This window comes from Cucurbita pepo, chromosome LG17 (assembly GCF_002806865.2).
Source record: "Cucurbita pepo subsp. pepo cultivar mu-cu-16 chromosome LG17, ASM280686v2, whole genome shotgun sequence".
NCBI classification, from domain to species: Eukaryota; Viridiplantae; Streptophyta; class Magnoliopsida; order Cucurbitales; family Cucurbitaceae; genus Cucurbita; species Cucurbita pepo.
In genome coordinates, this window is record NC_036654.1 from 6,303,605 (window position 1) to 6,316,945 (window position 13,341).

General features: G+C 33.1%; 1 protein-coding gene across 1 annotated transcript; it reads right to left on the minus strand.

Moving 5' to 3' along the window:
• Positions 1-915: 915 nt before the first annotated feature.
• On the minus strand, positions 916-8,627 carry LOC111778458 (peptide chain release factor APG3, chloroplastic). The gene is made up of 15 exons (XM_023658293.1): positions 8,414-8,627; positions 8,133-8,189; positions 7,162-7,242; positions 6,958-7,015; positions 6,753-6,856; positions 6,192-6,243; positions 5,943-5,992; positions 5,497-5,562; positions 5,247-5,411; positions 4,609-4,681; positions 4,365-4,497; positions 3,621-3,678; positions 2,682-2,729; positions 1,731-1,814; positions 916-1,303 (listed from the first exon to the last, which is right to left on the minus strand). The coding sequence occupies exons 1-15, from the start codon at positions 8,561-8,563 to the stop codon at positions 1,232-1,234; spliced, it is 1,251 nt and encodes a 416-aa protein (XP_023514061.1). The 5' UTR covers positions 8,564-8,627; the 3' UTR covers positions 916-1,231.
• Between the last annotated feature and the right edge of the window lie 4,714 nt (positions 8,628-13,341).

The following is a 13,341-nucleotide window of genomic DNA, read 5'->3' on the forward strand; positions in this document are numbered from 1 at the left end:
CATGCAGTAAATTTTGGATAGTTAAAAATATTGGATTAAAATAGAATAATACAAAAATGATATTTTACCCTTTGTAGAATAATACAAAAATGATATTTTACCCTTTGATTCATTGTCGTACTAATACTTGTGTTGTTGTGTAATATTCTAGAGAAAAAAAAACTACCCGAGTATAGCGTTAACAGGCACGTTTCTTTAGTATCAAAATTGACATTGAACAATTTCAAAATATTAGTAATAATAATAATACTTTTGACTATACCCCTCCAAATTATTTATATACCCCTCCAAATTATTTATCGACCAAGGCAAAGCCAATGAAATAATATTTTAATGTGCTGGTTAAATCATAGTCGAATAAATAAGCAACACGGGAAATCGATCTTTCAAGCTTCAATTGGGAACGATGGTAATCAAATTTATAGACCTATTAGACCCAATAAGACACAATGTTAAGGACTAAATTCGTAATTTATCTTAATTTCCAATCCAATATTTCATTTGGACCCCACTTTGATAAAACAATTGAAGATGCATTGCCACATCTGAAGATGCTATCAAATGTGGTAAGGGCATGTCTGACTTCTCGTTGATAATGAAAGTCTCACATCGGCTAATTTAGAGAATGATCATAGATTTATAATCAAGAATATTCTCTTCATTGACATGAGACCTTTTGGGGAAGCTCAAAGCAAAGCCATGAGAGCTTATGCTCAAAATGGACAATATCATACCATTGTGGAGAGAGTCGTGTTCGTCTAACACCTCTAACTTCAACAAGCAACTTTCACCATTTTCATAACATGATCAACCCAACTGGACCAAGTCAGTCAAAGATCAACAAAACTGCATGTGAGACTACAAGAATCCCCAAACCAACCAAGACAATGGAAAATTCATCGAAATAATAGTTCGTAAACCATACAATAAAGGAAAAATATGTAATTAATTTCGTAAAGTCGCATCAACATCACAATCTAGTTCAAGCGGGGATGGGATGGGTTAATTTCTTCTTTTCCTCCCTCTATTTTCAGACTACTGACGCCAAAAACCCAACTCTAAATGGTATAATCTCAGTATGTGTATATCAATCATACATATAGCAGGCCCAAGTGCAGAAAAATTATGAATAATGGTGAATGATTTTTACCTAACCTCATAGCAGTTCATACGGTTCTCAAAGAAATACGTGTTATGAGGGCCCAAACTATTGGCAGGAAATGATGGAAATTCAAGTGGTTGGAGCCCCGGTAGATTGAACCAATTCTTCCATGAGTTCTTTTTGTTCCATGGAAACGCATGCCTTGATTGAAAAAGAAAATGGAGGATATGAATTTTTTGCTTTCAATGAGAGTTCAAAAGGTAAAAAGATGAGAGAGAATTGACGCAATATCTACCACTCCTAAGTGTGCATAGATATGAAAATATTATTACTCAACGAAAGAATACAGATTTAAGAATTAGAAAAAGAATTGGGATCGAATGTTCAATCTTCATTGATATTCACGACCTTTAAATAGGATATAAGATACTAAATAATATCTACCAAGAAAATATAAACTAACTAAATCCGGATAATAAAATCAAATATACTACTATTCAAATTCAACTGATTACGATATCTAAAATATATTTCCTAACTAATATATTCTGGAAGATTACAAATATCATATATTCCATAACTAATTCAAACTAAAATAAGTTGCACTAAATTGTGACAAGAATATTACCTGAACTGCGTTCTCTATATCACCATCAATAAAGGATGTGAGCTCGAAGTTCATTTTCAACCTGTGGTCAGTCACCCTGTTATCCTAATATGAGGAAAATCCAAAAGTTAGTGAATTCTATGGAAATAATCAGTCTATTAGGATCAATTTCTATGAATTATGCTAAGTTGCTTCATTTCCACCTTGAACTACACACTGGAAATGATAGTTTCATTACTGAGGGAGTATACATGGTTATCGTGTCAATTTGTGAGTTTGTGACATGATCAGTTTTTCAAACCCCTTTGGTTTGGTCCTTTTTTCGTTTTTATTTTATTTTATTGTTCTTTATTATATCAATGATGATCCAAGCATGCTTGCTAGCACCTCGACTACTTGACTAATCTCATCAAGCACCTCGACTACTTGACTAATCTCATGGAACAACTATCTGACCCTACTACATTTGGCTCTCAAGATACTTATATAGGATATTAAGTCTAGGTAACCACAATGGACTGGACTTGTTCCCTATAAATCCTTCATTATTCTCTTGTCCACTAGGCCAACTTATGATAGTTCCTTTTATAAAATGTTACAAATGTTCATAAGTTAATACTTCATTGTTTATGTTCTTTCTTTTTTTGAATGATTACATTTACTTGAAAGAAATATTTTTAGAATAGAAAAATTACTAAGATCGGTAGTGCTTCTAGATCTTAATTATTGGAAAGTACTTATAAAGAACTCTAAATACAATCTACTTGTAATCAAGTAACTGATTTTTTATCAGTTCTAGTGTAAAATTGGTATTCAAGGTCATTTCTCTGTGTCTACATGCACTAATTTATCTTTTTGAACTATTTCTTGGTCTTCAACACCTTGTGGTACCATATGGATAGCTTGCTTTATGACAGTAGCTGTATTTCTTTTTTCATCAGTTTCAAGCCAGAAATTTAACTAATATCATACCTTGTAATTGTAAGTCCGTATTTTCTCAGCACGGGCACCTGTACCAACCTGCAACAGAACCTTTTAGAAGGAGGGAATACACCAATGAAAACAATTTGATTGCCTAATAAAATTACATTGAGAAGTTATAATCAGGTATTCAATTTTGTTTAACAAATTCAAGTCGCAACAACCCCTAGCAGTGATTTGCATGAAGTTTCATCATTAAAAAATTGACAACCAATTTTGAAAATGTCTGTGAGGAGACAGAAAAGAGGACAACAAGAAAATAAGAACACTGAAATTGAAGAACAGCTTATACTCGATTGCTTTTATGAGAATATTCGGCTGGCGTCTGCTTGTACAATTGCCTTGCATTAATGTGACAACTACTTGCTTTCAGACTTAGAGTTACACACGTAGAATATTGTAAAATTGAACAAAAACTAATGATTTAGCAACATTATGAAGTAGTTTCTTATCACAGCAGAAAGAAGAAAAAGATTGATAAAAGATCCCTAAAATATAATTATTGTGCTCTAAAACAGTCGTATTTGTGCACCTAAGACCTCTGGGTATGGGTTTGTGGAGTCCAAAAGATTTTTAGTTTTTGATATTCCATTGAAATTTTATTGCATATTGGACATTTCCTTTTGCAATAATGTAGCCAATGAAATTGTGTGCTCACTTAGAAATTACTCTAGACTAGGAAGTGCTTGAAAAAAACGGAAGGTAACAGCTCTTCGTTTCCTAGGCAAGTTTATAAAATATAGTGAAAAACTGACTGGAATAACTTCAGAAACTATTGTCTGATTTTTTCTAATAAAGAATCAAACCTTCATTAAGAGAAAATGAAAAAGTACATGGACACCCAAAAAACCAAATGCACAAAAAGGTGTTCTTTGCTAAACATGGATAAATGATAACGAGAATAGAAAGAAAGAGAAAACTAATATTTACCTGTAATTTTCGTTGATTCCTGATCCTCTCCTGCTGTTCCCTCACTTTGATCTCATAACTGAAAAGGAAAAGAAGGGGGAAGGGGAAGGGGTATTAAATTCATGAATTTACACGATGTTGAAACCAGCAAAATTATCACCCTGTCCACTATGAAAGGCAAGTCAATATATATTAGAAAAACATCATTTTCTTTTTGAAAAATTAATGCCGAGAGATTGAATAGGAGGGTTAAGAAACCAAAGTCAGTGTAGATCAGGGTAGAGGTACCCTTGAGCTGATTGTCAGTTGGGGCAGGGAATAAGAAACTAACTTTTTTGCTTTCTTTGGACGAAAGAACTGACCAACCGACCAGATTGGATTGGAGGGGGATGGCAAATAGGAAGCGAGAGGCTAAGCCAGAACATACAAGGGCAAGCGTGGACAAAGGTTGGGGAAGGGGCTGGCCCGGGTTGGGTGTGAACAATGGGTGGTGGAGGCTGTGCGTGAGAGAAAGAAAAAGAAAATTAAAATTTCTTTGATGCCTCGGTTGATCATAAGGGTTGTGCAGAACCAAACTCCCAACTGTTCAATCTCGGTTATTTTATTTTATTTTATTTTTATTGCCCCATACCAATGACCAGCCAAATTCCTTCGGAATATAGCAATGACAATAAAGATTCTTCAATTATTTGAGAAAAACCTAGAAATGGTCATGAAGTGCACATAAAGTATATGATAAAATGGCAAACGTTTATGGGTGCTCACAGTTTGGCTCGCAGCAATTGAAAAGCTCGATGCTTGTTCTGAAGTTGAGTCCTTTCTTCAGTGCAAAAAATGCGAATTCCTGTTGGCTTGTGGAAAAGATCAATTGCTGTCTCCACCTTGTTCACATTCTGCCCTGCATAACCATTGGAAAAAAAAAAAGGTTATTCCACCATTTCTTGGTTTATGAGAACAGATACAGAGAGCTTGCCAAAGTAATATTTGAATCAATAAAGTAGATTTATACCTCCTGCACCCCCAGATCTTGTAGTTGTTAGTTCAATGTCTTTTGGATCAATCACTACCTCAACTTCATCTGCCTAGTTGCAAGAATGAAACAAGCTCAACCAATCAAGAGAAAGTATATAGCTGATCAAGATGTGAATGCAGAGGACAAGATAGTCAAGTCTAAAGAAGTTATCATATCTAAATCATAACTACTCCTACAAAGAAACAGAATGGACACTATCAACATCAACTAAATAAATATGAAGGATAAATCTACAGTTATCTGCTCAGGTCTTCATGTTAAGGCACTGGTGAGATATGACAGAAAACCATGATTAGTGATCCCACATTAATTCACCGTCTAGGGATTTTAAAGCAGTGGTACAACTTTTCCACGTTATAATTGTCAAGAGCTAAAAGTATTGAAAGACTATCCAGATAATAACGGAGTACAAGAAATAGATCAGGAACCTATTAAGGGAAGGGGAACAAGAAAGAAACTACACGAATTAACATCAGTCAACTGTCAAGGAGGAAATTAACAAACTCACGTAATGTTATTCTTGACATTAGTCTGATTGGGGCATGCAATACTTTTTTTACAAGAATCAGACAAAATTAATCAACATTCAACAGAAAATTCAGGAAATTGTTTACCTCTGGCATGATGGCTACTGTAGCAGTTGAAGTATGCACACGGCCCTGTGTTTCTGTTTGAGGAACACGTTGAACCCGGTGAACACCAGACTCATATTTTAATTTACTGTAGACACGATTTCCTTTGATTTCCAACACATAAGTTTTGAATCCACCTTTTTCAGCCTGAAAGGTGAACAGTATAAGTTCTTTTAGACATACAGAAAGCACTAGAATGTTTACTTCTTCTGGGAGGTTTAGAAACACATACCTCAGAACTTGAAATAGGGGAAAATTTCCAAGAATTCCGCTCACTGTATTTCTGATACATACGGACCTGTTACAAAAATGGAAAAGATGAGAGGAGAAGAAATGGTAACACAGATCTATACAAAGGATAAAGGAGGATAAAGGAGGTCTAAAATCAAAGCAATGAAAGAATGTATATGGAAGAAACTTCAGAACATGGAAGTTCACTAAGCCTATCTATACTTTTTCAATACACTTAAAAGACCTAAAAGGTTAGAAAGGGGAATATTAAAGCATAGATCACTTCAAATAATATGTTTATTTGACATAGCATTTCTTACAAAGATATCAAGCAATTTTCTATTATAACCAATATTTCTCATGTTCGGCTATTGTAAGGGCAACCAAAAAAAGAATATGTGCTCAATTTTCCGTAGTACTTGAAGGATAAAAGAAGCATGTACCTACAAGATCACCAGCCCAGATTCCAGCTTCATCACCACCCGTACCTGCTCGGACTGCATGGCAAGAACATTACAATTTTTAATCAGAATAATATGTTTAAAACGCACAAGTGTAAGCAGTTTACTTTTACAGAATTCTAATTGTCCAATAAGTATATCATTTTTGCACAATGAATCTATGCAACCTCCGGAAAATGGACTTTAAAATTTGTCATATTCAGATGGCATAAAATTGGAAACTGAGGAAGCTGACCTTCAAGCATAATATTTCTTGCATCAAGAGGATCAGATGGAAGCAACATCACCTGATAAAGAAAATTGTGACATAATGTCTTCAGATTCAGAGAAACATAAGATGCAACTTGTAGAATACCAGGAAATAACTAAAGTCCCCAAAAAAAGAAAACAATCAAACCACACAAATGACAAGAAAGCACAGTATTTGCTTGTAAAAATCTGACAATTAGTAAAGAACCAAGCTACAATGCCACTACCTATTTGTTTCAGAAATTAAATAATTCTACCAACTTACAAAAGAAGAGAAAATAACAAAAACTGATGAAAATTGCTAAAGAAACAAAATAGAGTGCGTTTAGACATCTGTCTGAACGGATGCTCATTAAAAAGCAGAATATGAAAATTCTGAACCACAAACTGTGAAGGATTGAAAATCAAGGACCTCCACCCCACTCCAAACAGGGAAACAAAATGACATCGATAAAGAGATTTATACACACATTAACATTAATAAAAGTTTTGACTCCTATCCAAAATATACACACATGTAATGATCAAGTTTATGAATCAAAAGCACCTTAAGCTTCTCCTCAATGTCTTTGAGTTGACTGGATAAAGAACTGATTTCTAAAGCAATCATTTCTGCCATATCCTCGTCATTCCCACTTTCTTTTGCTAAAGCTGACACGATAATCATGACAAAGAAGAAGAAAATAAGACAAGTTGAAAAAAAAAAAAAAGAAATTAAGTCATAAATTTTTTTGAAGTACTTATCAGTCAACCTTTTGCCTCCTGCAACTGCTTCTCACATTCCTTGAATCTTCTGAAAGTTGATACCACCTGTCCCGGCCATCCCACACCAACCAACCAATAGGAATAGTGTAATGTCAGTTTTGAAAAGAAACAATCTGAAGGGAAAAAAAGGGGAAGGTTCTTCTAACTGTTCCTATAAATCACAATATCAGAGGCAAATGGTTGTGCTATACCTCGTCGAGCTCTGACATTGATTGGGCAAGTTTTTGATACTCTGTGGGGTTCGAGACAATATCTGGATCAGCCAGCTTGACCTAAATAAATATACCAACTATGATTCTGGTGGGGAAAAATAATAAAACAATAAACAAATGAAAAGCATAATTGGAGCACTGAGAATGTAAATGCAAGTTCCAAATGTGGCCTACAGAATGAGGGGAGAAAATTGATTACAGTTAATATACCTAGATTTTATTCATAAATATTTCATTAGTTTTACAAATCTTTCAGGAGAAAAGCGATGGTTAAAAAAATACTTGTGATAGCTAAAAAATTTCAATTCAAATCCCAAGTGTAGTGGGAAAGCAAGGAATTATTAGTTTTTCATTATAGGCTATAGTCAAATCCAAAATACATTTCTTCATTTTTTGCCTTATGAGTATCACAATACCAGGCGCATAGACAAGGTCTCTAGTGAGGACGTTCTTCCGCCTCTTCTTTTGTTGTTAGTACTCAAAAAGGAAGTAACTAAGTGGAATCGTTGGGCACTTAATTTACTTATTTTAAAATTTAAAAGTTCGCAGCAGAATTAAAGTCATGCAGAAACAATATACAGAGTTCACTGTAGCCACGGTTTCATTTTAACTGCAAATTACGTTTCCTGATATCTTCATGAAACGAAAATTCATAATATAATGGAGCATGATAATTCTAAGAGCTCTTAACTTTTCCAAGACATATCTTAGCTAATTTCCCCTTCCCTGGATTTTCACTCGGAAGAAAACTAAGTTCAATTATCGTTGTAGTCAAACTATAACAACATTGAACCAGAAGTTAAGACTTATTGGCATTTTAAACTATAAATTTCTAAGCTAAAAAGCATGCCAAATTTTTGTTCCAATTATAACCACGCTAAAAAATTGATGGATACAAGCACCTCCACCAAACAAATTAAAATGCTATTGAACCATAAATCAGTGAGTACCGATAACTCTTTCCACGTATTCTCCGCTGATTCCAGCTTCGTGATCAAATAAGGTTCCTGAAATAATAAAATACAAACATCACTTGCCATAAACCTCAGCCAGACCAGTCTTACCACGAATTCATCTCCAATAACTTCAGCGAAAGAAAACATAGTGAACTCGAAACATAAAGAAACCGAAATTCAATTAAAATCAATCCAAACAATAAGATGACAAGTTCCTTCTCGAAGACAAAACGTCCGGAAATCTATCTACATTTATCGGTCGGAAATGTACGAACCGCCATGCAAACGAGAGTTGAAGCTCTAAACGGAGGTGCAGAACGTTTAAGATCCAGAGAACATCTTCTCGAGAAGTCACCATATCGTGGCGGAAAAAGAAAACATCCCGGAATCGTCCGAGTTGCGGTGGTCGGAGAGAAAAAATTCATCGCTGCTACTGAGATTCTCAACAGAAACAGAAGCGAGAAGATAAAGATAGAGTGGTGAAGTGGTTGTGTGGTGTTTGGCAGGGTGAACTAGAAGCACTGTTTGGTACATTGGATACCGTATCCCACGTCCGGATAAGAGTCTTTTGTATCCAAACTATCAAGCAATTTGTTAAATTCCAAATACTTCCATCATAATTTTAATAAATTTGTATTTAATTCAAATAATTAATCTAAATATCTTCCATGAAAATATTAAATATCCAAACTCTATTAAAACTATAAAATATTGCAAATATTACAAATATAATAAAGTAATAATATGAAAATTTTATTTTAATTAGGCCGCGACGTAAATATTTATCTTTAAAAAAAATTATAAATTTATTATAATTTTTTAATATTCGATTTTATTTTTAAAAAATCTAAAATTTAAACTATATTAGAGTAAAAAAAAAATTGTTCGAGTATTAGGTAAATAATATTTAAATTAATAACTAAATATTTTACGATATTAAAACGTGTTACAATAACATTATTTTTCTATTTTAATTATGTTTTATATATTATTTAATTTTTTTAAATTTATGAAATTAAAAATAAATTCTCCATGAACCAGTTATTACTTCTCAAACTTCAGGATTGTTATTTTTCGCAGCATCGAGATTACATTGGATTTGAATGTTTGGTTTTCCCGATATACTATTAAATTTTAAAACCTCATCTTTAAATCGAGTACGAGAGACCCGAGTTGATAATGGGTTCGACTCAAATTTCATCCTCTAGACTCGGGTTTGCTACCACATTTCTTTCTCTTAGCATCGGAACTGGTGTGGCAAGCATCATTCGAGAGTGTAGCCTTTTCTCGCCTTTCTTGTCGTTTTCCACCCGAATTTGAAAAAAAAAAATTGTAATAGAGAGAAAAATTATTATTAAGAAAAAAAAAAGGATAGGGCATGATGGAAAGTGTGCATAAAAAAGTGGGCTCCTATGTTTTTATTTATTTATTATAAATTATAAAATAAGAAAAATAATATAATTATTTCTTTTTTTCTAGACTATTATTTTGCCTGCCAACTTTGGCTCTTCTACTTTCATAATTCCAATGTCCCAACTCCAAAATAAAAAATAATGATAATAATAAATAAAAATTGTGATAATAAATATTTTTGTTTTATGTTTTTCAAAATTTGTTTCTTTGAATTTTTTAATAAGTTTTTTTCACGTTGAATAAAAACATATTTAAATTTGATACTAATTTTTTTTTAAAATTACTTTTTTTTATTTTTAGATATATATATATTTACAAACAGATAATAAATCAAGAAAATAGTATTTTAAATCAATTAAAAAAAACATATTTTGATTTAGACTTTAATAATTATTTATAAAACAAAACCCGACTAAGTTAATTAATTTATTAATTTTAAAACGTTAATAATTGGGTTTTTGGGGACAACTAACTAACTGAATTACACTTGACATATGTTAAACGGTTTAGATTAATTAAATTTAAAATAGGTTCGTTGGAACATGAAAATTTTGGTCGATCATGAACCGAAGGGTCAAAAGACGGTTCCATGCAACCTTAGTCTATAAATGTCTTAACCTAAGTCAGCCGAAGAAATCCCTCCAAACTGGAAAGTATTATGGTGGGTCTACCCAATGCAGTTCGAGCCAGAAGAATCTTATGAGAAATACCTGAATGGGAGTTAGCGAATATATCTGTTTATCGAGCTTTGGACCTTATTCACTTATTGTATCAGAGCTCTCTCGATCTTATGCTCACAAACGTCCCTTGCAGCCTAGAAAAACCAATCATAATTTTAAATTTTTCAAAAATTATGAAAAACATTAAAAATAAATAAATATTTAAAGAAAAAGTAGAGTTAGGGTTTGGAGAATAATATTTAATGATTAGTGAGGAACATAATAGAGTGATTAGTAGGCTTTGGGATCCTCTCATTTTAGTGGCAGAATTGCATCAAAACATGCCAGCAGCAACACTGCCTAACCCCTTCTCTTTTCCTTTTAAATATTATTTTATAAAATAATGTTTTATAATGAAAAATGATTATTAAATATTATAAACGGCTTCTACCCACTAGCAGTGATGGTTAGGAATCACGGATCTCCACAATGGTGTGATATTGTCCACTTTGAGCATAGACTCGTGTCTTTGGTTTACTATGTCAAATTATCGTAGAGAACGACTATTAAATATTATAAACTGCTTCTACCGACTAGAATCTAGTCGTGGTTGTTAGGAATCACAGATCTCCATAATGGTGTGATATTGTCCACTTTGAGCATAGACTCTCGTGTCTTTGGTTTACTATGTCAAATTATTGTAGAGAACGACTATTAAATATTATAAACTGCTTCTACCGACTAGAATCTAGTCGTGGTTGTTAGGAATCACAGATCTCCATAATGGTGTGATATTGTCCACTTTGAGCATAGACTCTCGTGTCTTTGGTTTACTATGTCAAATTATTGTAGAGAACGACTATTAAATATTATAAACTGCTTCTACCGACTAGAATCTAGTCGTGGTTGTTAGGAATCACAGATCTCCATAATGGTGTGATATTGTCCACTTTGAGCATAAGCTCTCATGTCTTTGGTTTACTATATCAAATTATCGTAGAGAACGACTATTAAATATTATAAACTGCTTCTACCGACTAGAGTCTAGCAGTGGTTGTTAGGAATCATAGATCTCGTGTGATATTGTCCATTTTGAACACAGACTGTCATGTCTTTGGTTTACTATGTCAAATTATCGTAAAGAACGACTATTAAATATTATAAACTGGTTAACCGACCACCGTTGAATGAGTCTAATAGTAAAATAATAATAAATAAATAAAAAGGAAAGAGAAAGAAATGATCGTAAGCAGTTGAGGGTAAGCCTTAAGCCAGCAATGATCAAACCTCAAAATAATTTCATCATTGTCACCTGATCTTCCCGATCTTAGGTCATTATTGCCCGACAGTTGTCACTCCCAACTCTAATTCATATTTTAATTTCCATAAAATAATTTTAATTTTTTTTTCTTTCTATTTCTCTATTTTTAATCTCATTTTATTCCCTAATATAATGTTTTTTTTTTATACTAATTTTAGTTTTTGCTTACCTCGTTGTAAACCGGTGGTTGGTTGATCCGATGGAATCCTAGACACACGAGAGCCCAGCTCGAGAGGACGGAAAGGAAAAAAAAAACAATCATTATGATTAAGTAAATAATATATAAATACAAACATAGATATATATTTGTATTTATGGATATTGATATTGGTAGGTGTAACAGCTCAAGTTCAAACAATTAGTACATAAATAGTCCACACAGATATATATTTGTCATCTTTGAGCTTTTCCGTATGAGGTTTTCACACCCTTTTAAGAAATGTTTCGTTTCCCTTTACGTTCGATATGAGATCTCACAATCCACCTCCTGGCCCAGTAATTGTCTCTCATACCAGTTGAAAAACGAGTCAGGTGAAGTTCTATCCTTACTTTAGGGCTTGTTTGCCTTTATGCAAGGAAATAGTCAAACTTTCAAATTTTAGGCAAGGAAATAGTCAAACTTTCGACCCGATAACAAAATCATTGGATTCGAACCGCTTTAAATATTCTTTAGAAAAACAAAAATACTTAAAAAAGGGGCATTTTAAAACTTTAGGTTAAGGAAATAATTTAATTTCAAATTAACATTCGAATTAATGTTTTATTGGATCACACTAGAGGAAATCTAACTTGACATACTTTATGATGACATGGCATTATTTTATAGCTTTTATTATTCGATTATTTATACCATTTTATATTTATTTAATCTGTATTATTAAGCAAAATAATAAGAATCATACAACTTATCCAATTAATATGCATTACACAAAATGTAACGACCCAGATCCACCGCTAGTAGATATTGTTTTCTTTGGGCTTCCTCTCAAAGCTTTAAAATGCGTCTGCTAGGGGAAGGTTTCCACACGGTTTGTTCTCCTCCCCAACCAATGTAGGACATTACAATCCACCCCCATTCGGGGCCCAGCGTCCTTGTTGGCACTCTTTCCTTCCTCCAATCGATATGGGACCGCCCCCAAATCCACCCCCTTTTGGGGGCCAGCGTCCTTACTGGCACACCGCCTCGTGTCTACCCCCTTTCGACGAACAGCGAGAACGCTGACACATCGTCCGATGTTTGGCTCTGATACCATTTTGTAACGACCCGACCCAAATCCACCGCTAGCAGATACTGTCCTCTTTGAACTTTCCCTTTCAGGCTTCTCCTCAAGGCTTTAAAACGTGTCTGCTAGAGGGAGGTTTCCACACCCTTATAAAGGGTGGTTTGTTCTCCTCCCTGACCAACGTAGGACATTACACAAAATCATCCCTTATCAAATGCTCCCTTCGTAATTTAGAAATCATTATTTTTGTCCCATAAATTCGTAAATTTAAGAAAATATTAAATTAATTAAAAATATATTAAATACAAAGTTAAATAGCCAAATTTATTGCCAAAAATAAATAAAAAATAATAAAAAACCAATTATTTTTCACAAATTTCCCCCCACCGATTAATAATTAATTCAAGAAAATATATTGAAAGAATAAAAGAAAAAAAAAAAGAAAAAAAAGACATAAAAATTTCGTATTATGATGATATCCAAACCAAAGCTTTTCCTTTATCTATATATATATATATATATATATATATATATATANAAAAAAAAAAAAAAAAAAAAAAAAAAAAAGACCAACTTTAGAAAAAAAA

Coding starts and splice junctions, on each gene's coding strand:
- LOC111778458 (XM_023658293.1), bottom strand. CDS start 8,563: ATGAATTTTTTCTCTCCGACCACCGCAACTCGGACGATTCCGGGATGT. Junction 4,682..5,246: donor CAGTAGCCATCATGCCAGAG/GTAAACAATTTC, acceptor TCTTGCAACTAG/GCAGATGAAGTTGAGGTAGT. Junction 3,679..4,364: donor CAATTGCTGCGAGCCAAACT/GTGAGCACCCAT, acceptor TTTCCTTTTCAG/TTATGAGATCAAAGTGAGGG.